Below are 26,261 nucleotides of genomic sequence, written 5' to 3'. Positions count from 1 at the left end.
ATGGCATTTGGGGTTGGAAAGGAATGTATTTTTTTTAATTATTTTTTTTTAAAGATTTTATTTATTTATTTGACAGAGAGAGATCACAAGTAAGCAGAGAGGCAGGCAGAGAGAGAGAGAGAGAGAGAGAGGGAAGCAGGCTCCCTGCTGAGCAGAGAGCCCGATGCGGGACTCGATCCCAGGACCCTGAGATCATGACCTGAGCCGAAGGCAGCGGCTTAACCCACTGAGCCACCCAGGCGCCCCGGAAAGGAATGTATTTACCCACTTGCTGACTCTGAGGTCCAGGAGAATAAGAGGAAAATAACATTCACTTAAGAGGGCTGCCAAAGATTCAGTGTACTTAGGGGGAGGCAAAGTTTCAGATGAGGCAAGGAATTGAAGGCAGCATACTGAGATAAGTCTGAGGATGTGGAAGAATTTGCTGCTCACAGGTTGCGGAGGGCACGGAGGAAGGATGTGGCTGAGGGCAGGGAGCTGGAAGCATCTCGCCAGTGGGAGCACAAGGATGGAGGTGATAACAAATGAGAAGGAACTCAGACCTGTGGTGATGGCTGAGGTAAGTAGGGATAGGGGAATGATGGGTTACAATGCTGGCCAGAACTTTCAGTATTGATGGAAAATCTGCACTCTAAACACTAGCTACATGTAGCTTTTATGCACATGAAATGTGGTGAATGGGATCGAGAGGCTAAATTTTTAGCCTTATTCTAATTAATTCAAGTTTAAATAGGCACATGTGGCTAGTGGCTCTCATATTGGACAGCAGAATGTGGCTTCCCATTTTTGTGACATTTTCACTTGCTGGTCAGGGGGTCGTCAGGATTTCCACTCTGCCAAATAGCAAGGTGTAGCAGAGAACTTCTTATCTTACTATCATGCAAATCCAGACAAAGCACAGGATCAGGCAACTTGGGGTCCAATTCTTTTTTTTTTTTTTTTTTAAGATTTTATTTATTTATTTGTCAGAGAGAGAGTGCACAAGCAAGAGAGCGCAACCTGGGGGAGTAGCAGGCAGATGGAGAAGCAGGAGGAAGGAGTCTGATGTGGGACTCTATCCCAGGACTCTGGGATCTTGACCTAAGTTGAAGGCAGACGCTTAACCGAGTGAGCCATCCAGGTGCCCTGGGGTCCAAATTCTAACTCTACCACTCACCAGCTTTGAATTGGAACAAATAAATTAACTTGCTTGGTAAGTATAGGGCTTTGGTAAATATTAGTTGACAGAATCGCCCTGAGGTTTCCTTTCAGCTGTGGAATGGGAGTGGGGAACTGTTGGCAAAAGTTAGTGCTTTAGCATTATATTCAATAAATAGTCCCTGTTATTGACATAGTGAGTTCTTAATATTTGCCGATTCATCAAAAACTGTCCTTCCAGCCAAAAGGTTGCTTGTCCAGGGATGGGTTGGCAGACATGGGCCATCCCAGTTTCCTTTGAGTTCCAGGTCTCTCGGATTACAAGATGGGGTAGGTCAGGAATAAATTTGATTGTTCAGTTCTTTTTTTTTTTTTTTTTTTTTTTTTTAAAGATTTTATTTATTTGTCAGAGAGAGCAAGCGAGAGCGAGCACAGGCAGACAGAGTGGAAGGCAGAGTCAGACGGAGAAGCAGGCTCCCTGCGGAGCAAGGAGCCCGATATGGGACTCGATCCCAGGACGCTGGGATCATGACCTGAGCCGAAGGCAGCTGCTTAACCAACTGAGCCACCCAGGCGCCCCTGATTGTTCAGTTCTGCTACGTACTGGGGTAAGAACATTCCTGACCTGAACTTGGAAGTGTAGATAGGGATAGCCAAGGGGCCAAATTTGGGGATCTAAAGTGAGCCATGTTATTGGAGCCTCTAGTCATCATCTGGGTAGGTTTTTTTTTTTTTTTAACTTTATTTATTTGAGAGAGAGAGTGCGAGAGTGAGTGTTGAGTGTATGTTGTTGGGGTTGGGGGGACAGAGGGAGAGAAAGAAGCAGACTCTTTGCTGAGCAGGACTCCAGGATCATGACCTGAGCTGAAGGCAGACACTTAACCCACTAAACCACCCAGGTACCCCATAATGTGGGCAGCTCTGGTATCATTTACCACTTTTATTTTTCCTTAAAAAGCCTGCGTTTCATAGCTCCAACCTTTCTTCCATCCCTGCATCCTCATCACCTAAAAACCAAAAACATGTTTTTTGTGAAGTAGAGTAATGGTGTCCTTGTATTCTAATGGGAGACATTTGTGATTTGGGGCTATAATGAGTTAGGAGTCATAGTGACCTCTGATTTGGAGTGATTGTGATCATCCTTTCTGTGAAGCCATCCATAATTCCCTAGTTATTATCTCTGTGGTCTATCTCAGATTGAACATTTACATCCCTCAGCCTCTTAGTGTCTCTCCCTCCGACTAGATTGTGACATCTGAGGCAGGAATTTTGCCTAAGTGATCATTGAGTATTCCTGGACTCTAGCACATGTCTGGAGCATATAGTAAGTAGCTGCTCAATAATTATTTGTTGAATAAGTGAATGAATGGGATTTGAGGTGATGGCACCCCACTGTGAGCTAAGATAATGTGACCTCTTTTGTTTGCGGTCCGGATTGACTGTGAACAGATTACGTTGAGGTGCCTATGTCTGTGGTGTACAATGACTGCGATCTGAGAGGTCTGTGCACAGTAACTGTGACCTGTTGTCACTGACCTGTGATAAGGACCAGCAGGGATAGTGAACGGAGGTGACTGTGAACCTTGCATGATTGTGATCTCAAGTGGCTGTGAACAAGTTAGCCATGGTGCCTTCCACAATTGCTGTCAGGTGACTGTGATCCTGACCCACAGAGATTTGGCTTCAGATGACCACCAGCTAGGGTCAGACCTTGTTCATTTACCTGAGATGCCTTTCAGGTGCAGAAACTGTTGATCTCAGCTGGCAACTGAAGATTATTGATCTGCATTATGAGCTGAGGTAACTGAGATCTGTGAACCTGGGCTCAGTCTGGGAATGGCGCTAATATGTGTGTACTACCCTTAGATTTGATTTTGTTTTGTATAATAAAATATCCTCCCCGGGCCTACAAATGACACACCTCTGCTTGGCTCCATGCAGAAGAGGTGTAGGGACGACAACTAGGTTGGGTCAGTGTCCAGAAAACTCTACTTGAAATACAACGCATCTTCGTGGGGCGCACTTAAAACCACCGCAACGACCACAGCCTCCCACAAAGCCCACTTCTCAACCAGACGGCTGCCCCGCCCCCCCCACATCCCCTGGTGCGCCTGCGCGGAGGCGGGGCTGGGCTTTGCCCTTTGTTGTGGGCCCCAGTTTCCCAGGACACCGTGCGGCGCTGGGGTGGGGCTATGCAGATGAGGCCCCGGGGGCGGGGCGGTTGCGGCGGCGTCGGCGGCGTCGGCGGCGGCCGGGGAGGGTCAGTTGGAGGCAGGCGCTCGCTGAGGCAGGAGGAGGGCTCTGGGCCCGCGGCCTGACAGGGACTTAGCCCGCAGAGATCGGCCCCGCGCGCGCGACCCCACACCCACCCTCTCATCCACCTACCCACTCCCTGCGCCGCCTCCTCCCACCCTGAGCAGAGCCGCCGAGGATGATAAACACCCAGGACAGGTAACGGCCCGGCCCAGGCTCCCCGCCCCCATCCTCTCCTCATCTGCTCCAGAGGGCCTTCCCTAACCCTCTGCCGGCTCCAGCCCCCACAGAGGGGGCCTGTCCTCCCCCGCCACTGGGTCCCTTCCCCACTTCAGCCACCCCAGTCCGAGTCCCCAGCCCCGCAACGGGGCCTCCTTCCGCCCTTTGGCCCCCTCCCTCCAGCCCGGCCCATCCCCCTCATCCGGGCCTCCTGCTCCCGCAAAGCCCTCACTCAAACCAGGACCCAGTCTTCCAATCAAGTCCCCGTTTCCTTTAAGTCCCGTCGGACCGTGTCCCTTTTCCCAAACGGGGCTTTTCCTTCATCCAGGTTCCCCAGATTATTTCCCATTTTCCCCGAGTCTGTCTTGCTCTCCCCTTTCAGTCACTTAACCCTTCTCTTTGAATCTCTTTCCTTGAAACTGCATCGTCCAACTAAACCCCTCTCTTATCACTGCCGCCCCTCCCCCAGTCAGTCTCCAACCTTTAGCTCTCAGCTAGCTAGACTCATTACCCTTCCCCCTTCCCTTCCCCCGTTTTCTCAGGCCTAATAGTTTTTTACCGTGATGCCCAGCCGTCCCTTTAGTCCTTTACTCCTGCTTCATCTTTTCCCATCTTTCCTCCCTCGACACCCCTTTCCCGGTTAGGCCTCGTTCTCTCTGTCTCCCAACCTCCTTTTATTTCTCGAACACTTTGGACTTGATTCCTATTCGCTATCCTGTTCCCCTAGTGGGGTTCCCCCAACACTCTTTTGAACATGGCCAACCTCTGAACATTTTCTCTCAGCTGGAACTCCTCTTTACTCTTATTTTCCCCTTCTTAATTGAATCCCATCTTTAGATTGTTAGATCCAGTACTGAGCTCACCCAGCTTCTACTCAAGGCCTATTCTCTCTCCCGGTACTTCCCTCTCTTTTCCAGTGCCTCAAAATGAGGCCGTCTGTTCTGGATACTGGGCCTTTGCAAGTTTCCTTCCTCAAAACCTGACCCCGGTCTTCCCCAATAATTGGAGAGAAAGGCTGCACATCTTTCTGAAACAGCACCATTGATTTTCTAAACTTGCCTCCTCCATACTTCCTGCTGTCCCAGCTAGGCAAATTGATCACTCAGCTTTCCTCTCTATACCTTTCTTCTTTTTCCCAAGGCAGCTCTTGTTGTCATGCCACTCTTCTTTAAACATATCTGGTATTTCTGCCCCAGACTCTGAAACTGTTCCATAATCCTGATTTCTCACAATTTTTAACCCTAGTTGCTTTTTCTACATCAGAATAGCTTCCATTTATAATTTGGGTCTAATTTTCTTCCTACTTCTGCGCCCCCCCCACCTCTGACTTGTTGCTGTCCCTTCCAAAATAAGCCTGAAGCTCATTTTTTTCTCCACACCAGACCCTTTGTCCCCAGATTTGGCCTTCTGGCCTCTGTTCCACACTTGGGCCTCATTGTTTTGCAAGCAGATCTGTTCCCTGCAGATCCTTCTTAAATTGTATCCTGGTCTGTCCAAAGCTGGACTGTAGTTCCTTTTACAAACATATCCTTCCTTATTGCTTTTTTCCCCCATGGAATTCTACAAGGTTCCTCTCAAACTTGGGCTCCCTTCTCCATAAGCTGGTCTCTAATTGCCATTTCTCAGTCCTTTAGCAGCACCATCCTTAAATATTCCAGCTGGATTTTTAGCTTTTCTTGTATCTCAGTGTTTCTCAACCTTGGCTGCACGTTTGGAAGATCAATTACCTGAACCCCACCTTGAAAGATCTGGAGTAATTGGCCTAGGGTGGGGCCTGGTTATTAGTATGTATTTTTAAACCTCTCTGGGTAATTCTTTGTAATGTGCAGTCAGGGCTAAGAACCAGTGCCTTCTTTCCCCTGCCCTCCTAACCCCCCCAAGACCTTTCCCATCATATTTCTTTAGTGTCAGCTCTTTCTCTACCAAAAAGGGCCTTGTTTCCTTCAGGGATTTCTTTGCTTTTCTTTCTCAGGTACTGTCCAGAAATATCCAGGGTACCCACAACAGCCTCTTTAAGTTCTCCTACCATGTGTTACTCTGTTCTCAGCCATTAGCCATTTTCATTCTCAGACTCTTACCTAGCCCCCACACCTCTCTTCTTCCCTGTTTACAGAAAGCAAATTCACTCGTTTTCTGTGTTTTTTTTTGTTTGTTTTTGTTTTTTTTAATGGTTGTATTTGACCCATTACTCCCACTTTTCAACATTTCTACATCTACAAAGCCCATTCTGTTTTTCTTTTCTGAGAATGTCAATGTCCATGTCCCTTTGCAGTCCCTGCTTTTATTACATCTTCTCTGCTCAGCCCCTCTGGAGCTGAGGAGGTGGAGGTGGATATATACTTGGATGGTGCTGGATGCCCAAGGTGTTGCTTGTGGTAAAGCTGTGTGTGATGAGGGTAAGGCAGCAGGTATGAGAGGGCAGGGTGAAGTGCAGGGGTGGAGGGAAGCAAAGGAACCTACAGGAAAATCCACAAAAAAGGGGATATGAGATGGATTTTCTTTTCTGTTCAATGTTTTTGTCTCCACAGGGGGGTTTGGAAGGTGGGGTGGTCTCAGGAAGCATTGTCGAGTCCTGGACTGAGGTGGTTTGGTGCCAAGTCCTTTACAGGTACTTGGAACCAACACGTAAAGGGTCTTCATTGACTATGAGATTGTGAGACTCGAGTTCTAGTTCTGGCTTAGCTACTGTGCTTCCATGTAAAAAGGAGGGGGTTGGGTTCGCTTAATATAAGATTCCATCCCGCTTCCTAAGTGGCAAAACAGGCTTGCTTGTCTCCAGGGCCCTTTCTTAGTGTGTTGGTAATTTGAGGGGCTTGGCTGTATGAAAGGCAGGTGGAGGGAGGAGCCAGCTGGCCTGCCAGAGCCTGGGCAGGAGCAAGGCCTTGGCCCTGGGGGTGGGGTGGGGCGGTGTGTGCAGGGTGTCTGGTTTCTTTGCGTTATGGCAATCCTGTTTCCATAACATGTTTGCCAGCCTCCTCTGGCCTGCCCCTAACTTTCTAAAAGGATCGTGGTAGAGCCCTAACTAGGGATTCTGATAAGAGCCTGTTCTTCCCAGTCTGTGTGCATGGTGTTTTATATCTGCAGAGGGGAGAGGGAGCCGACTAGGAGTTTAGCTCTCATTAGGTGGGGGATGGGCTCTCTAGCTTCCTTGGCTCCAGTGAAATACCCAAGAGGTGGAGGCTTGGTTTCCTGGAAGAAATAGTTGCAGAAGAGCTGGTAGTATGTTTTGAAAACAAAGCTCTTCCTTTCCAGTTTTGTTCTGATTAGTACCTCCACATTGTCAAAATTCTTGATAGTGGGGTAGGGAAGACAACACAAGAGCAAACACTTTTATTATGGTTTTGGAACATGAGGCTTAAATTCAAGGAAATCAGACTTCATGGCCTTTCTCTCCCTGGATTCATGGGGGCAGGAGGACAGTCTCCGTCTCTGGCTAGCTTATAGTACCTTGTGACAGTACATTACGTGGCAAAGAGCTTGCCCTGGCTTTATATCTGTCTTATAATCAATCTTTGATGGGCTTTGAGAAGCATTTGGTTCCACAGGTGTTTCCTCTTGGTGGACAGAGCACATGAGCACATCAGAGCTACCCTGAGTATCTTCACAGAATGGTTCCCTGGTAATGGAATTTCTTTTTCTCCCCACAAAGATATGGTTTTGGTTATTCCTTATTTTTTGGCACAGTGGCTTGTTGGGTGTGGGATAGTAGAGTGAGCAAGTTTTCCTACCATGTATCTTCAAGGTCATTCCACAGAGAGAGACAGATTCTTGGTATAGTTGGGAATCCCCCCATATTGGAGGTATGCTTTAGAAAGCAGTGTGGACTAATAATAGTAATTCCTCACTCTGCCAAGAAATCCAAATTTAGCTTCAGAGCTGCTCAGAAATATAAAAAGGGGGACTGAGGAGTGGGGTAGAGGAGTTACATATGTGCATTTCTTGGGGGGGAAAAAAAAAGTAATTCATCCCTTTTCGAAAGAGTGTGCAGTGTTGATTCAAGTTGGTGCCATGACTTGGAAGGCTGTGAAGCCTGATTGAAAGCTACCAGAAATAGCTAAGTTGGTGAGCAAGAATTTTGTCGCTTGAAGTGAACAAAACAGGTAGTTTGCTGTTAGCAGCAGAATAAAATGCTTTGTAGAAGATAACCCTTAAGAAAATATCCTAGGCCTCTGATACTCTATTAACAATGAAGTCATTCTGTCCTGGGAAAGGAGGCTGGCACTGGGTGATGAGTTTACCATGCAAGCTAGATCAAGGTACTTAAAATGTGAAATTAAAGTATAATTTTAAATCATGAGTACCTTGCAATCCCCCCATCTCTGTAGCATATGTGGTTACACGTACCTTTGGCAGAAGATGTACCAGTATCAGTTGTGTAATAAGATAAGCAGACCTCAGAAGCAGATATTCTAGCTGCTACCACAAGTGTGTTTCTTGTGGAGAATCAACCAAAACCCAGTTATGCTTTCAGTATGTGATTCAGAGTGGTGATGTCATTTTCTTTATAATTGTGCTTAGCAAGTAGACTCCCTTTGGCACACAGAACAGCCCTAGTGAAATGACTTATGCCTGGCATCTGACCAGGGTCCCTTTCTCATATGGGAAGGGAATTGGCAGCTGGAAATCAGCCTCCAAGATTCCACTAGACTGGAGGTGGCCATCACCTCCTACCTTTCTTCCTATTCCTTCTTAGTTAAATGTGATGGCACCCCTGGATTGGTTCCTCTGTTCTCGGGATTAGTCATCAGAGACCTGTCTAGTCTCAGTAAAAGCATCCTGTGTGAGGGAAGTCCAGGCCTAGAGAGTGTTCTTTGAGATAGAGCCTGGGATGGGAATGGATCAGAAGAGACTGAAAGAGGGAGATACATGTAGAATGCTTGGAAATGTGGTTTTTATGTCTTTTCACTTGATACCACAAGATAGGTAATACCAAGGCTATCTGACCCTCCCCTGACAGGTAGTGGAAACCAGAGAGAAAGGGTGCAAGTTCAGGCCACTGATTCAAGTGAAATGTGATCAAAAGTATATCAAGGAGAAAATAAATTCACAAATTTGTTGGGTGTACTGAATGGAAGTTAGTCACAGAATTACATTAAATCTCTATGTAGCAGGCTGTCCCCCGCTTTGAGCACATTAAATTTAAAAATCAAAACTGACATAAAGTCAACTGAAAGTGATTCTTTAACAGGAGATCCTTTACTTTATCAAGAGATTTAAAGGTACTTCCTTTAAATAGTAAGCAGCCTAGAGATTTAAAAATAGGATTTGAATTATAAAAATTTGATTTACCAGCAACATTCCCCAGGAATACATCTGCTGCATACACTGTCTGTAGCCAGTGTATGAAATTATAACTTGCTAAGGACGTTCCAGGCAGCAGTTTCACAGAATGCCTTAAATTAGAGGCAGCAGGTTGTGATCTGTCGGTAGCACTCATATGTATCCTGAGGAGTGTTTCCAGGGGCATGTCTGATAACAACTGAGAAAATAAAAGGCACTAACAGATAGGCTCTAATCTCCCATCTCTCTTCTGAACTGACTTGGATATTTGACACCCTCATTTCCAGCATGGTTTTTTTTTTTTTTTTTCTTCTGCAAAAGCAATACCAGCCCAGATGCATGTTGGGTTCAGTCTGATAAATTTGATTCTTCTTAATGAGCCTGATCTTTTCACTCTCTAGATCAAGCTTCTTAAATCATCTTTTTGGTGGTAAAGATTAAACCATGCCTGCCCCCCAGTGGAGTGAGCAGGATGTGAGGACAGAATGGAAAAAGCTGGGCATTGGAGCCAGTAGAAACATGACTGAACTGAATATGAAACCTAATCTGGTTTGGATCTTGTGACAGAAGGACCTGTGTTTAGAAGCCACTTTCACTATGCAAAAGTTGTGCAAGATTCTCTGTTGAGATTGGTGGTGTATTTTGTCACAAAACCATTTTGAAGACTAAAGTCAATAAAATAACAGAAGGCTATTCTTTTATTAATTTTTTATGTATTTATTTTTCTTATTTTTAAGTAATCTTTGCACCCATTGTGGGGCTGGAACTCATGACCCTGAGATCAAGAATCACATCCTGTACCGACTGAGCCCGCCAGGTGCCCCTGTTCTTTTTTTAATTGAAAAAATAACTGACATGTTGCATTAGTTTCAGGCATACAACATAGTGTGATTTGGTATTTATATGCATTACAAAATGGTACCATGTATCACCATACAAAGTTGTTACGGTATTATTGACTGTGTCGCACATTACATGTCTTATTTATTTTGTGAAAGAAGGATTGTACCTCTTGATCCTCTTCACCTATTTCATCCTCTGGCAACCATCAGTTTGTTCTCTGTATCTGTAAGTTTGTTTCTGTTGTGTTTTGTTCCTTTAGATTCTACACATAAATGAAATCACAAGGTATTGGTTTTTCTCTGACTTATTTCACTTAGCATAATGCCCTCTAGGTTTATCCATGTTCTCACAAATGGCAAGATTTCTTTTTTTTTTTTTTAATGGCCAGGTAGTATACCATTGTGTATATATATACCACATCCTTATCCATTCCTATACTGATGGACAGTTAAGTTGCTTCTGTATCTTGGCTGCCATAAATAATGCTGTGATGAACATAAGGGTGTGTATATTTTCTTGAATTAGTGTTTTCATATAAATACCTAGAAGTGGAATTGCTGGAGCGTATGGTAGTTCTATTTTTAATTGTTTGAGGAACTTCCATCCTGTTTCCCACAGTGGCTGCACCAGTTTGCATTCCCACCAATAGTGCACAAGGGTTCCTTTTTCCCCACATCCTCACCAACACTCCATATTTCTTTCCTTTCCTTTTTTTTTTTTTTTATTAAAGGCAGGGTGGGGGGGTGGCGAGAAAGGTGGAGGGAGAGAGCTCATGATGTGAGCCAAAATCAAGAGTTGGCTGGGGACGCCTGGGTGGCTCAGTTGGTTGGACGACTGCCTTCGGCTCAGGTCATGATCCTGGAGTCCCGGGATCGAGTCCCGCATCAGGCTCCCAGCTCCATGGGGAGTCTGCTTCTCTCTCTGACCTTCTCCTCGTTCATGCTCTCTCTCAAGTAAATAAATAAAATCTTTAAAAAAAAAAAAAAAAAAAAAGAGTTGGCTGCTCAACCGACTGAGCCACCAACACTTGTTATTTCTTGTCATTTTGATACTAACCATTGTGACAGGTATGAGGTGATGTACTGCTGTGGTTTTGATATGCATTTCCTTGATGATTGAGTGATGTTGAGCATCTTTTCACATGCCTGTTGGCTATTTATATGTCTTCTCTGACATATGACAAATGTCTATTGAGATCCTCTGCCCACTTTTTTTTTAAAGATTGATTTATTTATTTTAGAGAGCATGAAAGGGGGTGGGAGCAGAGGGAAAGGGAGAGAAATCCTCAAGTAGACTTGCTGCTGAGTGCACAGCTCAGTGCGGGCAAGGGCTTGATCCTAGGACCCTGAGATCATGACCTGAGCTGAAATCAGGAGTCGGATGCTCAACCAACTGAGCCACCCAGGTGCCCTTCCTCTGCCCATTTTTTAATCAAATTGTTTTTTGATACTGAGTTGTATGAGTTGTTCTTCTTTTTTTTTTTTTTTAGATTTTATTTTTTTAAATTAATCTCTGCACCCACCGTGGGGCTTAAACTGAATGACCCTGAGATCAAGAGTTGCATGGTCTGTCGACTGAGCCAGCCAGGCACCCTTGTATGAATTCTTTATGTATTGTGGATATTAATCCCTTATTGGATATATCATTTGCAGATATCTTCTTCTATTCATTTGGTTGCCTTTTTGTTCAGTTTCCTTTTTAAGCTTTTTAGTTCTGATGGCCCCATTTGTTTGTTTTTGGTTTTGTTTTCCTTGCCTAAGGAGAAAGACTAAAAAAAAAAAGTGCTAAGACTGATGAAGTGTTTACTGCTATGTTTTCTAGGTGTCTTATGGTTTCAGGTTTTGCATTTAAGTCTTTAAAAACATTTTTTTAAAGATTTTTATTTATTTATTTGACAGAGATCACAAGTAGGCAGAGAGGCAGGCAGAGAGAGATGGGAGAGAAGCAGGCTCCCTGCTGAGCAGAGAGCCTGATGCAGGACTTGATCCCAGGACCCTGAGATCATGATCCGAGCCGAACGGAGGGCGAGGCTTAACCCACTGAGCCACCAGGCACCCTACATTTACGTCTTTAATCTTGAATTTGGTTTTGTGTATGGCATGAGAAAGTGGTTCAGTATTATTCCTTTGGATATAGCTGTCTAGTCTTTTCATGCAGCTGTCTTTCTCCATTTTATATGCTTGTCTCCTTGCCTCCTTTGTCGTAGATTAATGGAACATAGGTGTATGGGTTTATTTCTGGGCTCTCTGTTATATTCCATTGATCTCTATGTCTGTGCCAATACCATCCTGTTGTGAATACTATAACTATGTAGTATATATATATTTTTTTTTAAAGATTTTATTTATTTATTTGACAGAGAGAAATCACAAGTAGATGGAGAGGCAGAGAGAAAGAGAGAGGGAAGCAGGCTCTCCGCTGAGCAGGGAACCCAATGCGGGACTCGATCCCAGGACTCTGAGATCATGACCTGAGCCGAAGGCAGCGGCTTAACCCACTGAGCCACCCAGGCGCCCTGTAGTATATTTTTAAATCTGTCGGGATACCTGGGTTGCTCAGTTGTTAAAATCTGAGAGTGTGATACCTTCAGCTTTGTTGTTGTTTCTCAAGATTGCTTTGGCTATTTGGGGTCTTTTGTGGCACCATACAAACTTTAGGATTCTTTGTTCTAGTTCTGTGAAAAATGCCATTTGTGTTTTGGTAGGGATTGCACTGAGTCTTTAGATTGCTTAGGGTAGTATGGATATAACAGTGTTCTTCCAGTTCATGTCATGGTATATCTTTGCATTTGTATCTTCAGTTTCTTTCATCATTGTCTTACAGTTTTCAGAGTAAATGTTTTTTTGTGGGTTGTTTTTGTTTTTGTTTTACTTCCTTGGTTCAGTGTAGTCCTATGTGTTCTCTCTCTTTTTTAATGGAATTGTAAATGGGATTGTTTTCTTAATTTCTCTTTCTAGTAGTTTCTTATTAGTGTATATAAATGCAACAGATTTCTGTAAATTGATTTTGTATCCTACAACCTTATTAAATTGATTTATTCTTAGAGGTTTTTGGTGGAGCTATTGAGGTTTCCTATATACAGTAGCATGTCATCTACAAATAGTGACAAGGTGCCTTGTATTTACTTTTCTTGCCTGATTACTATTTATGCCCCTTAATTTCATTAACCACTCAGTTTGTACCCACTTCAGAAATGACAGGTTTTTTTTTTTAAAGAGAAGCAATTGCCATTCACAGCAAATAATGAAAAGCAGATCCATTATGATAGACGATGAAGATAATTGTTGATTGTGATCTCCAGTCTACTAAGTTTATCCTAAACCCTAGCTTAGGGACCTGGAAGTGGATCCCAGGGTGGGGACCCAAAACGCCCTCCAGCCTCAGTCATGCACTTGCTCTTGTGCAGACTTTGTTGGGGAGGAGGAGGAATTTCCGGGATCCTTGTGAATAAGAGTGGAAAAGCAAATGATTTGTTACCATGGAATAGACTTCTTCTTTTTTTTTTTTTTTTTTAATTTTATTTATTTATTTGACAGAAATTACAAGTACACTGAGAGGCAGGCAGAGAGAGAGAGAGAGAAGGAAGCAGGCTCCCTGCTGAGCAGAGAGCCCGACGCGGGACTTGATCCCAGGACCCTGAGATCATGACCTGAGCCGAAGGCAGCGGCTTAACCCACTGAGCCACCCAGGCGCCCCTAGACTTCTTAAATTTACTTCTAGAGGAGAGAGCACATGGGTTAGTGATGGACACAGGGCAGGCCCTAGAGATTATTTCTAGGAAGACAAAGGGGATTCTGGATCTTAAAAAAATATATATATATATATATATATCCCCAAAAAACCACCCTGCTTTTATCTTTCCAGTAGTTTGGCCTCATTGCTTGCTATTTGCAAGGAAAAACTAGCTCAGAATGAAGATGGTAATTGGAATGCCCATCAGGTTAAATGTAGCTCTCTCATCCAAAGACCAGGGAGGAATAATTTCCTTGGAAGTAGGAGTCTGAGGTTAGCACCAGAATTCTAGAACTGCAGGAGCCTGGGGATCTGGTTGTTTTAGGAACCCATGCAGTTTGGTATACAAGGCGATATTTCATCTGTCTACCCCAGAGGAGAAGTCTGCCCAGTTCTTGGGTAGCTCCACTGACCAATACATTGCAAGCCAGCTTTCTTCAGTGGCCCAGCCTTCCTGGTGTTTCTGCAAGAACCTCAACAGAGGCCCAGAGTGCTCACTAGGAAATGGAAACAGAACCACACTGTCTGTGGGGGGTATATATACCTTTGCTTAGGGAAGTCCACCTTTTTCTTAATTTTTTCTGGCCCGGCCACTATTATTCTGTCCCTTAACACATTAGAACATGGGGATGATAATAGTTTATTGTCTCTAGTAGCAAATAAGTTCCTCCTTGAAAACAACGTAGTCCTTAGTCATGCCCCTTTTGCTAATTTCTGTTGGTGAGGCTAGAGTGGGGGAGATGAGGATGGCCTGAGGCTTTCCAGAGGAGGCAGAAGGTGGTGTGTGTGTATTGCCGCCGGTATCGATGCTGTGTGCAGCCAGGCCCTCTGACGCTGCCCTGGAAGCTCTCATCTCCCAATGAAGTTTCTTTTTTTTTTTTTTTTTAAAGGACTTATTTATTTGAAAGAGAGAGAGAGAGAGAGAGTGTGTATGTGTGTGTGTGTGTGTGTGTGTGTGCACATGCATGAGCGTGAGCTGGGGAAGGGGTAGAGGGAGAGAGTCTCGGCAGACTCCCCCCTGAGTATGGAACCTGACGTGGGGCTTGAGCTCAGGATCCTGAGATCATGACCTAAGGTGAAATCAAGAATCAGATGCTTAACCAACCGAGCAACCCAGGCACCCTGCAATGAAATTTCTAAGTGTAATTTCAGGCCCCTGGTTGAAATCCTTCAGAGAAAGAGGAGCCGAGCTAGAGCAGTGATGGGTTTGGACTTCTGTCTCAGCTGGAATGCTGACACTTAGCTGGATGCCCCTTTGGTTATTGTACAATTGCATCTGAAGTGTGAGTTCAGTTTTATCACTCTGAGCTCAAGTGTAGAACTTGAATCTGGCACGCCATGCCACATAAAGAGTGTGAAGAATGGTGCCTTGCATTGTATTACAGCTAGCTCTCAGGAGAAAAAAAGCCATGATTTATGTCATTTGCTCATTTCTGTGGTGTAAATATTTCTCCTACGGCCCATTTAAGCTACCAATGTGACATTAAACACACAGTTGGGAAGAGAAGGGCAGAGTCGTAGGAGCAGGCTCTAGCATGTCCCTGCACTGTCCTTCCATATGTTATCCATTGCATTCTAGCTGCCTGGAGGCTGGGGTGTTGGGGTCATGGAACAGGCCTGTTGCTGACTCGTGGCGTACATGCATAGACTGCCTACTTCTTTCCCTGCTTCACTTGCTGTTGGTCTCTGAGGTGGCCTACAGCTCAGCCTAGTGAACTGTTCAGTCAGATTCAGAGGCGGCAGTGGAGCAGATTTGGAGCCCTTTTGGGTCCACCTGAAAACCACGGTGGCAGTAAGGGCACACACCTGGAGGTGACAGGGAGCTCCTTAAGGAGCTTTTAACCCTCTGTAATCCATTGATTATTGGCTTCCTTACTTAGTTCCCAGCAGATATTCCTTCCCCCTGATACACATGCGCCTGATGTCTATTCTCAGCACATCAGTATTAAGTAAACTCCCGTGCCCAGGTTAGATTCTAGCAAAGAAGAGCAAGGAAGTCTGACATATGCTGGCATACCAGGGACAAACCCAGACCATAATACTCTGTTCCATAGTGTATCTCTTCTCTGAGAGCCAAATCCCAGGATTTAATTCAGTTCTTGACCCTGGAGAGATTTGGGTTATGGATTTCTTGTCTAGGTCTTTTGCTTAGATTGGGGAGGAAGCCATGATTGGAAAAATGGCCTTGGGAGTTCCTCAGGGACATGGTACCCAGCCCATGTGATCTCTTGAGGCCCATATGCCTCTCCAGCTGAAAGTAACTGTGTAGGTTTTGAGATTGCCGCATAGTTTGTTGAAGTACCGTTAGAATAAGGAGAGGACTGGGGGACAGGTGCTAAAGCCTTGAAGGCAAGTCAGGATCTGGTTCCTCTCAGGGTTTGCCAGTGTCACAGAGATTTGTTTAAGGTCCAGCAGGTGCTGCTCTGGTCAGATGTGTCCAGCTGGACTCCCTCTGCTCTCTGCAGGGTGGTGGGTGTGCTTGAAGGGCACCGAAGTAGGTCTGGAAGCTGAGGCCGAAAGGATGGGCAGGCAGTGGTGTAGCTTTAGAGTGTTTGTTTTGGGAGAGCCAGGGCAGATGTTAGAGTGAGGTGTTGTGTTAAATTTTGTGTGTGTGTGTGTGTTAAATTTTTAAGTCTTGGTGTTTACTGTCTCACCTTCTCTGTCTTTTGCAGTAGTATTTTGCCTTTGAGTAACTGTCCCCAGCTCCAGTGCTGCAGGCACATTGTTCCGGGGCCTCTGTGGTGCTCCTGATGCCCCTCACCCACTGTCGAAGATCCCCGGTGGGCGAGGGGGCGGCAGGGATCCTTCTCTCTCAGCTCTAATATATAAGGTAAGGAGGACTGTGGGGTGGAAGCCCTGGAGCAGAGCTGAGGGTCCACTCAGCAGCCGCTTAGGGGCAATAATTGCCTTCTTGAGTCTTCTCTTAGGCCAGGCCAGTAGGGAAATCGGGAAGGACTCTTTCAACTGAGGCTGCTCTGTGGCTTTTGGGAAGTACTGGGAACAGGAGATCAGCATTAAGCGAAAGCTGCCATCTTCTTAGCTTGGTGGTCAGCACTTCAGTGCTGGTTCAGAAGGGTCCTGAGTGGGAAGGAGAATGATGAATGGGAGGGTTGCAAGAACACTTTTTGGTGTGACTGTTCATTTTCTCTTGAGAAGTACCAAGGGCCAGGAGGAGCAGTTTTCCATGACTGTTAGACATTCGGATTTCCATCCCTTAATGGCCTGGTTGGGGGCAGGCTGGGTAGTGTAGTGGGGGTGGGTGCGGGGCAGGAGAAGGGGCTTTGCATCTCCATCATCTGTCATCCAGCAGCATAGGCTACATTCCAGGAGCTTTAGAGAATGCTAGCTATCTGCCCTAGGAATGATCTGGGCAGGGGCAGCCAGTCGTTTGTTGCCCTTTAATCTCCTGTGAGGCCCAGAAGTTGGCTTAGCTTCTCCCCAAGATTGGGGAGCAGGGTGCCACCCAAGGGAGGCAGGGTGGCTGAGGTTTGGTCTCTTGAGGTTGTGCCCAGGGGAGACAAGATGGACCTGTAGTCTAGCCTGGAAGCAGGCTTTGCTTGAGCTGGGCCCTAGCCAAGCCCTCACATACATCCTCATTTGTTTCTAATGCTTCTCTTTCAGAGAGAGAAGGGAAAGAATTTGGTGTTGGGGGACACACATGGGTTTAGAGTCAGGGAGACCTGGTTTGAGTCTCAGCTCTGCCATTTACTAGCTACGGAGCCTTGGGACAGTGGCTTAATTGTTCTGGGCCCCTAGTGCCTCAGACTTAAAATGGGGGTATTAGTAACTACCTCAGATGCTTCTGGTGGGGACTGAAAAGTGAGAAAGCACCTTGCTCAGTACTTGGCATCTAGTGGACACTTGGTAAATACTTCCCTTCCCATCATGCTGACTTGTAGTTGTCATCAGCTTGTCTTTGTGCCTGAGGAGTGACGGACGGCTTCATTTAGCCAGCATGCGGCTCTACATTTTCAGTGTGTCCTTCGTCCCATACTGCCCTGAGACTGGCCCCAGAGGACTCCCGGGATCACCTAGGTTAGGGAGCCTGTGATGTGGCCAGAGTAGTAGTGACCTGGTCCTCTGACCTGATCTCCTCCCAGGACGAGAAGCTCACTGTGACCCAGGACCTCCCTGTGAATGATGGAAAACCTCACATTGTCCACTTCCAGTATGAGGTCACCGAGGTGAAAGTCTCTTCCTGGGATGCAGTCCTGTCCAGCCAGAGCCTGTTTGTAGAAATCCCAGATGGATTATTAGCTGATGGGAGCAAAGAAGGGTAAGGAGCAGGTGCTGGGGAAGGGGAAGGAGGGCCCATTCCAGAGAAGGGCATATGCTTGTTGGGGCCAACAGATGAACAGTGTCTGCCTTCTTCCCTGGTTCTAGGTTTCCCAAGCAGGTACCAATTTGTGACAGTTCATTTTTAGCCAGTAAAACAGGCCTGCCGTAGGTTATAATTAAAGGAGATCATTATCACATTAACCAAATCCTTGTCATTTAATCAACCCATGGTTCACTCTTCTCAGCAGACATTAAATCCCCCTTGAGCTGCCATACAGTGATGCGGTTCAGAAGGGCAGGAAGCTCTGAGCTACAGTGGGATTTCATTGGATTGGGCAAGGCCCTCGAAGGCAGCCAAGTGTGTAAGGAATAGTCCTCAAGGCAGAGTTCTTTTGAGTTGCCCCTTTCTTCTGAGGAAATCCTTTAAGGCAGTGTCTGGGTCCAGAGTCTGCGCCAGTGGCTGCGGTCATCAAACTGGGCAATTTTGGAAGACCCCTGAAGAACCACGTTCTCTTCCCAGGCCCCATATGATCCTGTGAACTGCATTAGTGGAGCTGGTTCGTATTAATTTCAGATGAAGAACCCTTATTCCAGGAAGCGAGAGCTCAGTAACATTTTTCTTTGGGATTGTGGCTTTTTTCTTGAACTCAGAGCTCTTGAAATGGGAATCTTCTCCCTGGAGGTTCCCTATTAATACTGCCGGCTGTAAGCCTCAGAAGGCTTTTTTGACAGAGGGTGGGAGGGAAGTCTAGAGAGGTGGTAATGGGCCTGAGTGGTTTTCTTTGCTTCTGGCAGATTGTTAGCACTGCTAGAGTTTGCTGAAGAGAAGATGAAAGTGAACTACGTCTTCATCTGCTTCAGGAAGGGCCGGGAAGACAGAGGTGAGGAATCAAAGTAGCCTGAACCCTACTGCCCAGACAGCAGGGAAGTAGTGAGGGGAAAAGGAGCCTCCTATTCAGTGAAGTACGGCTCTGGCGTTTGCCATATAAACCCTGGGAAGTCACAGGGGTGGGAGTGCCTGAAGGGTCTTTAGTAAAGGCGTAGTACTTACATATTCAATCTTTGTTTTTTGTTTTCCCTTGATTTGAACCTGCCCCTGTGTTTCTTATCAGAATCCTTTTTACACTCTCTGCAGCTCCACTCCTGAAGACCTTCAGCTTCCTGGGCTTTGAGATTGTGCGTCCAGGCCATCCCTGTGTTCCCTCTCGGCCAGATGTGATGTTCATGGTTTACCCCCTGGACCAGAACTTGTCTGATGAGGACTAATGGTCATAGAGGATGCTTTGCCCAAGAGCCACAGTGGGGGAAGAGGGGAAGTTAGGCAGCCCTGGGACAGAGGAGGGCGCTCCTTACTGTCTAGGGAAGGACGCTGAGGGGCTCAGGGTGAGGGTTGCCTATTGTGTTCTCGGAGTTGACTCGTTGAAATTGTTTTCCATAAAGAACAGTATAAACATATTATTCACATGTAATCACCAATAGTAAATGAAGATGTTTATGAACTGGCATTAGAAGCTTTTTAAACTGCGCTGTGTGATGTGCTCTATCTAGCCTAGGGGAGGACATTGCCTAGAGGGGGAGGGATTGTCTGGGTCCAGGGGCAGGGCCTGGAGGGCTGGTGGGCAGCATTGTCAGGCTTAGGTTCCCCTGCTGTTGGGCTTTCTTTTTTGGTTTTTAAGACTTGTGTATTTTCTTTCCTTGCTTCCTTTCAACCCAGACACTCCTGAGTATAGGCTTTTCGGCCCCTGGACGGTGTCCTTGTTTTTCGACACTCCACCTGGGCTCCTCTGTGTGCATTTGTGTCTGGCCTGCAGAAACCAGGTCTGACCCCCTCCTTCTTTACAGCTTAGTGTTTTTCTGGCATTTGGTTAAGCTGGCTTAATCTGTTTAATGTTATCAGTGCATTTTAAATGGGGGCATTGAAGTTCACTCTCACCACCAGGGCTTTCTTTGGGGTGCCTGGGCCTTAAAAACACTAGCCAAACTCCCAATTCTCAAATCACAGCCAGTTCTTGTTCCTGGCTGCAGGCCCAGGCCCCAGAGTGTCTCCTTCTTAGGGTCACAAAGAGCAGAGAGGAAGAGGAATAGCAACTCAGGGCCTGGGGGTCGTGTGGGAATCTGTTTTTAGGGACTTGGATGCCTCTGCCTGGCTGAGTATAGTGCTGACTGCCCCTCCTCTCTCTCTCAACAGGTTCTGAGTAGGGCCTGAGCCCCTGCCCCATAAGGCTTAGGGGTGGGAATGAGGGTGTAGAAGTGTCCTGCCCTTTTCTGTTTTCACTGAACAGCTTGTTCTAAGGGGGGAGGAAGGGGAAGAGAACTAGATTGGGTGAGAGGGGGGTGGGGGTGTCAGGGAGGCAAGTGTGTTGTGTTACTGTGTCAATAAACTGATTTAAAGTTGTGGTTGGTCTGTTTTTCATTCCTGTACCAGGACTGGCTTTCTACCACTCTTCTTTTGAGTCTAGAGCCTAAGGTAGCAGGGTGTGATACGCGCTTCTCAGGACAAAAGCGGTGGTGCGTAAGGACAGACAAACCAGCTGAAGCCTCTGGGGCCACATTACACTGCAAAATACAGTTGCTAGGAGTCTGGGACAAACTGCCAGTAACCCCTAGAGAGGTATGTAGACATCAGCTTTGTCCAAAATAGAGGCTGTCCCCAGGATCCAAGCTGTTCGCAGTGTTTCCTTTAGTACAGAAGTCTGGGTCCTGAAACAGAGTTGACTTTTGCATGGAGCTGCCTGACATTCTTATTCCTGGAGGTGTTTGAAGGAAATAGCACACACCTTCCCTAGGATGGTGTGGCTTCCATTCCCCTGGTACCACCAGGCTGACTGATAAGCTTCCAGTGGCCCTGTAGGGAGCTAGGATTATTATTTTATTTAGACTAGGCTCCACACCCAACATGGGACTTGAACTCAAAACCCCGAGATCAAGACCTGCATGTTGGGTCATGCTTGGGTTAGCCAGATGCCCTTTAAATTCTTTTTAATTTCTTAGGTGCTTACAGTAGCATTTTCCCCCTTTTGCTTCTGTTTTCCCAAGTGCTGGGCAGGTTCTTCTACAGCTTTGGAATGATCCACTGTTGAGCTGTGGCTGTCCTTAGTTTTTCTGAGTCTTTAGTCCATTTTCACAGTATTCTGTGTGGAGCTTACTTGTGTTTTCACACTGGGTCATGTTACTAAAAGTGAGTGTAACACCTCCACCTTCCACAATATTAGAAGGTCTGGACCTAGACATTCAGTTGGAACAGGAAGGACTCAGAGATATCCTTCACTGAGGAGATAATCCCTACAGGCAGCGTAAAGGCAGGGACTGGAAAACGGTCACTACTGTGAGACACCTACAGTAGAGGTCCAGGTGAACGTGGACAATGGCCAAGTTCATGTATAGTGTAGGATCATGGTAAACTTAAGCCCAGAGAATCTACAAGACGCCCAGAGAATCTACAAGACTGGGATAAAGAACCAAGACAAAAGGCAGCCCTTTACTAGTCCTTCATTGAAATAAGCAGAGGGGACAGGAAACATGCCTGAGTTTCTGCTGCCATCTGCTGGTAGATCCACTTCAATGCAACTAGAGGTAGAAGGGCAGAATTGGAAAACCAGGTGTTCTGTTAAGATTTCCCTTCGGAGGGGCACCTGGGTGACTCTGGGTTAAGCTTCTGCCTTCAGCTTGGGTCATGATCTCAGGGTCCTGGGATCGAGCCCCGAGTTGGGTTCTCTGCTCAGCAGGGAGCCTGCTTCCCCCCCCTCTCTCTGCCCACCTCTCTGCCTACTTGTGATCTCTGTCAAATGGATAAATAAAATCTTAAAAAAAAAAAAAAATTCCCTTTGGAAAAAAGAAATTTTGCCAGATAAGACCACCAGCAGGAAAGAAATCTGGTACCCAAAGGTTGCACTCCATTTAAAAAGGTAACTTGGTATATTTTGAGGGGTTGATGGATAAGGAGGATATGTGAAAGGCAACTAAGTCTAAATTTAAGAACAGGGACATTAAAAACTTTATTTAATAAATACAACAAATAATTTAAAAATATACTTCAATTTCAAAGCCAATTAAGAAAAGGAAGTAGAGAAAGGAGAAAAAAGGGGGACAAGATCAGAAGAAAAAGAGAAAGTTCAAGAGACAGAACAATGGTTTGGTTGGGCTGTGTGTCAGAATGTACTACCCTTTAAAATTCTGATCAAATGCTCTTGACTCCTAAACCCTTAGCCCTTGTTCTGATAGGGTAGCCACAGGAGTCTACCAGCCAGGAATGATTCTCTGGGCTCTGGATCAGAGCACGCTGGAGGCTGGAATTGGCAGGGGGAATGTTAGGGGGCAGTTGCTTGCTTACTTCTAAAAACCATCTGTTCTAACCCCCAGGCAGGTTTAAGTAGTGCAAACTCTTAAGCGGAGAGCTCCTAGCTGCATAGTTTCACAAGTGAGTGTCCAAAGCCCAGGCCTCCGGGAGCCAGGGCCCAGGGTACCGAGGGGTCCGAAGCCACTTTGGTGAATGGGACCGAAGGGGGAAGACAGGAGAGACCAGGGCAGAGGAGCAAAGCCTCTGGCTAAGCCAGTGGCCGAGCCGGAAAACACTGCTGGGCAAGAGAGGGCTGCAGGGCAGGTAGTCTGGACACTGGATTCAACAGTTTGCCATCAGCCAGGGAAGGTGGAGCTGAGGATGCATATGGAGCAGAACCAGGAAGATCAGGAAAGCTGAGGGAAAACAGAAGAGTGGGGAGGAAGGGGGAAGCAGCTCAGCAGCAAACTCCAGGAGAAATAACCAGCAGCCCTCACAGATTTGTGATTGTCTCTTAAAAAGATTTATTTTCTCTTCTTGCCTGAATGTACAAAGGCAAAAAGAGTACAGTTTGTATATATATATATTTATATATATATATATATATAAAAAACAAGGAACTTGGTAATGTACACTTTACAGAAGGGAAGAATCAGGAAGACTGAAATTAAATCCAACAGAGCAACGCCAATGGAACAAAAGCTATGAACAGCAACACTGCCCCTCCAGCCCGGGCCTCCAGCTCGCCCCAACCTGCTCCCAATTGGGGGGGCTGAGCACCAAGGCAAGCGGGTGGGCTGGGGCAAGAGGGGCTGGGGGCGGGGCCTGGGAGGGGCTTGATCCCAGGAGGGGCCCATGGCAGAGGATCATCGGAAAGCTTCCTGGGATGCCCTAGTAGTAAAACAAATGACAACGGCCCAGAATTATGGGGCCAACTAGCTGCCCAGTTGAATCACAGGGGCAGGAGAGTAGACACTGGGATGGTGACAGAGTACACAATATAATAAGCGACATGGGTGACCTCAAAGCCTGCGTACAGTAACTCTAGCCCTTCTACAGTCTCACCCTCCCAACCCCCAAGCCACATCCTCTCACCCTCGCCTTGGAGCCCGGAGAGAAGATTCAAGAATCACCATTTCATTTCATGGGGTGCCCTCTTAACCCTTCTGCATGTGGTCTTTTGACCTGGAGACGTGTGGAAGGGATGAGGTAAGAGAAGGGAGCTTCATACATGTATACATACATGTACAGGCAGGGAAGGGGGGTGAAGGAAACAGCACACCTTAAATGAGGAAGGAGATGTGAGCCCTGAAGAGCAGCTCTCCAAGCCGTGACTGTCCCAGCTGGGGGTGAGGCTCCTGCCTTCTAGCTTCTCAGGTGGAGCCCTGACAAATGAGGTCTTGGAAAAGGCCTGGGCAGGGGTGGCTCACAGTTGAGCCTTGGTCTGGGTGTCATGGCCCTTAACAGCACACTTTGCCAGCCTTTGCTCATGGGGCAGGGTCGGGGGATCCTTGCTGAGGGTCTCATCTCTCTGAACAAGTCACAGGTACCCCCACCCACGGGCCGCCTCCCCATACAGAGCGGCTGGAGGTAGACAGCAAGTCCCTCCACAGCACTGGTCAAGGATCTGTTTCCACTGCTGCTGCTTCGGGTTGTTTCAGGGAGGGAAGACTGGACCTGGTGAGGAAAGGGGCCTGGGAAAAAGGCAGTGCTATTCTGCCATTGTTGCTCCCACCTGCTCTTCTGGGCAGCTCAGCTCCTACTCTTCTCCAGAGGCTTGATACAAGGATCAGAGAGCCAAAGTGTTTTTTAAGGAAAAGGAAAAGCTGTCCCCTTCTGCAGAACTCAAGACTGCCCTGCTAATACAGAAGTTCCTCTTCTCTGTTATAGAACAAAGCGGAAAGGGCAGGAATGTGGGGCCAGGCCTGCCCAACGGGAAAGAAAATTACTCCCAACAGTTTCTTTACAATATGTACAGAACACGCTGTAAACCAGCGCCACAGATACAAAACACACCATATTTAAAAACAAACAGGAACAGAGATGGGCACTTGGCTCCACCCCACAGGAGCCTGGCAGGGCAGCATCAGGCTGAAATTCAGAGTCATCCTCCTGGTGGGGTTGACTCAGGTTAGGTGGGGTGAAGGCGTCCAAAGAAACTACTTCTATGGGTAAAAGGAAAGTCAGTGCCCGGAGCACTGCCCTCCGGGTGAGCAGAGGCAGAGGGAATGACGGGGGCGAGGGAGGCTGCTTAGGGGCCTGCTAAGTGGTCTAAAACAGTGGGTTTTGCGAGAGGGCTCAGAAGCCAACCTGAATAAAAACAATGACATGAAACCCCAGAGGAAAGTTCTAGAGGTCAGAGGGGCTCCTCTTAAGCAAATGACCCCAAGCCGTTCAGAGTAGGGCTCTGGGGTTCTTGGCAGGCAGCCTCTGCCAGGCATTGTGCTTACTGTCCTCTACCTCCCTGCCCCAAATGGAGTCAGAGCCAAGTCCTTGCTCTTGAAGGGTCGCTTTGGCACTCTGGTCACAAATACCCCTCTCAAGCCTAGGCTGGTGTGTGTCAGTCTTTCTCAATCCAGAAGGTCAAGGCAAGATAGCCAGGGGGGAACAAAGGGATGATACCTCAAAAGCAAAATAAGAGCTAAAGCTACCCCTAGGCGGGGGAAGAAGGGACTCCAATACAGCTGCCACTCCTCATCCCTTTCCCGGGGCAGAGAGCATAAAGCCGGACTGGGAGACTGCACTTCTGAGGGGAGCAGAGAAATGTCCGCTGCCTCAGAGCACAGCTCCACTGAGTACACTCTGTGGTTCTGAGGCGTAATGGCTTGGATGTGTTCTCCCAGGGTGTAAGGACCACCTACCTTCCCACGGCCAGTGGCCCCTAAAACAAAAACGTGTTACGAAGATACACAGCTTATATTGGCACACACGGGGTTATAGACTGAGCTATATAAAAGTCGTGTACTTGTATACAGAGCAATTGGGCTGTATATATTTGGGGCCCTAAATGAGGATACTCAGGTGGCTGAATGGACAGGACATCTCTAAGAACTGCTGGGTGCTCCCAGGGCCTGCCTCCTGGGCCTTGCCCTAAGGTGACCTGGCAGACTCCAAAGCTCCCCATGCTGGGGGGAATACTATTTTACCTGCCTGAGTCTTAAGAGCCAAGCATTGGAAAAGAAAAGGAGCGATCAGCATGGGGATCCCCCTGGGAAAGGCACCAAGGGGTCAGGAGGAAAGAGAGACAAGGGCAAGGAGTTGGGGGCTAGGAAGCAGCAGGACTTCGTGAGGATGCAGGTTCTGTTTCACAGACTCCATTCATGCTCCAGCTCCAGCTTACTCCCAGTATGCCTGGGGAGCCCTGTGCTGGTGTTGGGACCCCGGCCCCCTGCCTGACGGGCAGCCCAAGGCCACGGTGGGGCAAATGCCTTGGTCTTCCTTTCCAGGCTAGGCTCTGAGCATTTATATGTGCTCACGTGAGGGCAGAAGTCTTCGTGTTGGAAGACCTTGTTTTCACAAGTACAGAGAAAACAGCCCCCAATTTCTTTCCTGAGATTCTAATTCCTCCACATGCTGCCAGTTCCCAGGGCCCAAACTGCTGGGGAGATGCAGGAATCTGGTGATTGTGGTAATGACGGTGAGAGGGGTATGGCTGCTGTGCTGTCTTCAGACCTTACCCAGTGCTTGGGAGTCCCTCCCTGGGGGTGAGGGTGAGGGTGTTGGCACTGCTCAGGCAGCTGACCAGGGTCTTGGGGGAACAGAGCAGTGACTTCTCTGGGCTGAGGCCATGTTCCCCTGGTTCCTCCCCATGCCTTCATCTCCACATGGGCCACAATAGTCACGACCGTGGCTGAGAGAATAAATATTTTTGCTAAGTACCAGCTCTCCAGCTCTTGAGGAAGAGGGAGGGTCGGGGAGTCCGGGGATCTGGTGGAGGTGAGATAGCCAAGGGTCTGCCTTCGGTCATGGTAGGAACGGCAAACAGGATGATCAACACCATTTAACTGATGTCTGAATGGCATCTCCGGCACCTCCTTGGGTGAGCCAGTCCGGGCCCGTGAAGCTGACTTTATCCGGGCACTTGGTGTTCTGTAAGGGAAACATGGACAGGTAACCAGGCACTCAGCCTGCTGGTATAATAACCACCAGGTGGCGCTCTGACAACACGAACTGCGGGGAGGCCAATTCTGGCCTTTTGGGGGATACTGGTGTTGGGCAGCGCTTGTTGGATGTATGTGGCTTA

At 47.1% G+C, this 26,261-nt stretch overlaps 2 protein-coding genes across 5 annotated transcripts in view; one reads left to right on the top strand and one right to left on the bottom strand.

Annotated features, from left to right (window-relative positions):
- OAZ2 (ornithine decarboxylase antizyme 2) overlaps positions 1–19,913 on the top strand; it is a 71,496-nt gene extending 51,583 nt beyond the window's left edge. The window contains 5 exon segments of the mRNA XM_059180778.1: positions 16,137–16,212; positions 16,214–16,294; positions 17,565–17,740; positions 18,538–18,623; positions 18,878–19,913. Coding sequence (XP_059036761.1) covers positions 16,137–16,212; positions 16,214–16,294; positions 17,565–17,740; positions 18,538–18,623; positions 18,878–19,008 — 550 coding nt within the window. The 3' untranslated portion in view covers positions 19,009–19,913.
- A 1,795-nt stretch (positions 19,914–21,708) lies between these two features.
- ZNF609 (zinc finger protein 609) overlaps positions 21,709–26,261 on the bottom strand; it is a 231,269-nt gene continuing 226,716 nt past the window's right edge. For all 4 annotated transcript variants that reach the window (XM_059180759.1, XM_059180756.1, XM_059180757.1 and 1 more), the window contains one exon: positions 21,709–26,107. The gene's annotated coding sequence lies outside the window, so the exon portion shown is untranslated. The remainder of the gene's footprint in view (positions 26,108–26,261) is intronic.

This window comes from Mustela lutreola, chromosome 7, assembly GCF_030435805.1.
Source record: "Mustela lutreola isolate mMusLut2 chromosome 7, mMusLut2.pri, whole genome shotgun sequence".
Lineage (NCBI taxonomy): Eukaryota > Metazoa > Chordata > Mammalia > Carnivora > Mustelidae > Mustela > Mustela lutreola.
The sequence above is the reverse complement of the archived record's forward strand: the minus strand, read 5'-3'. Positions and strand labels throughout refer to the sequence as shown.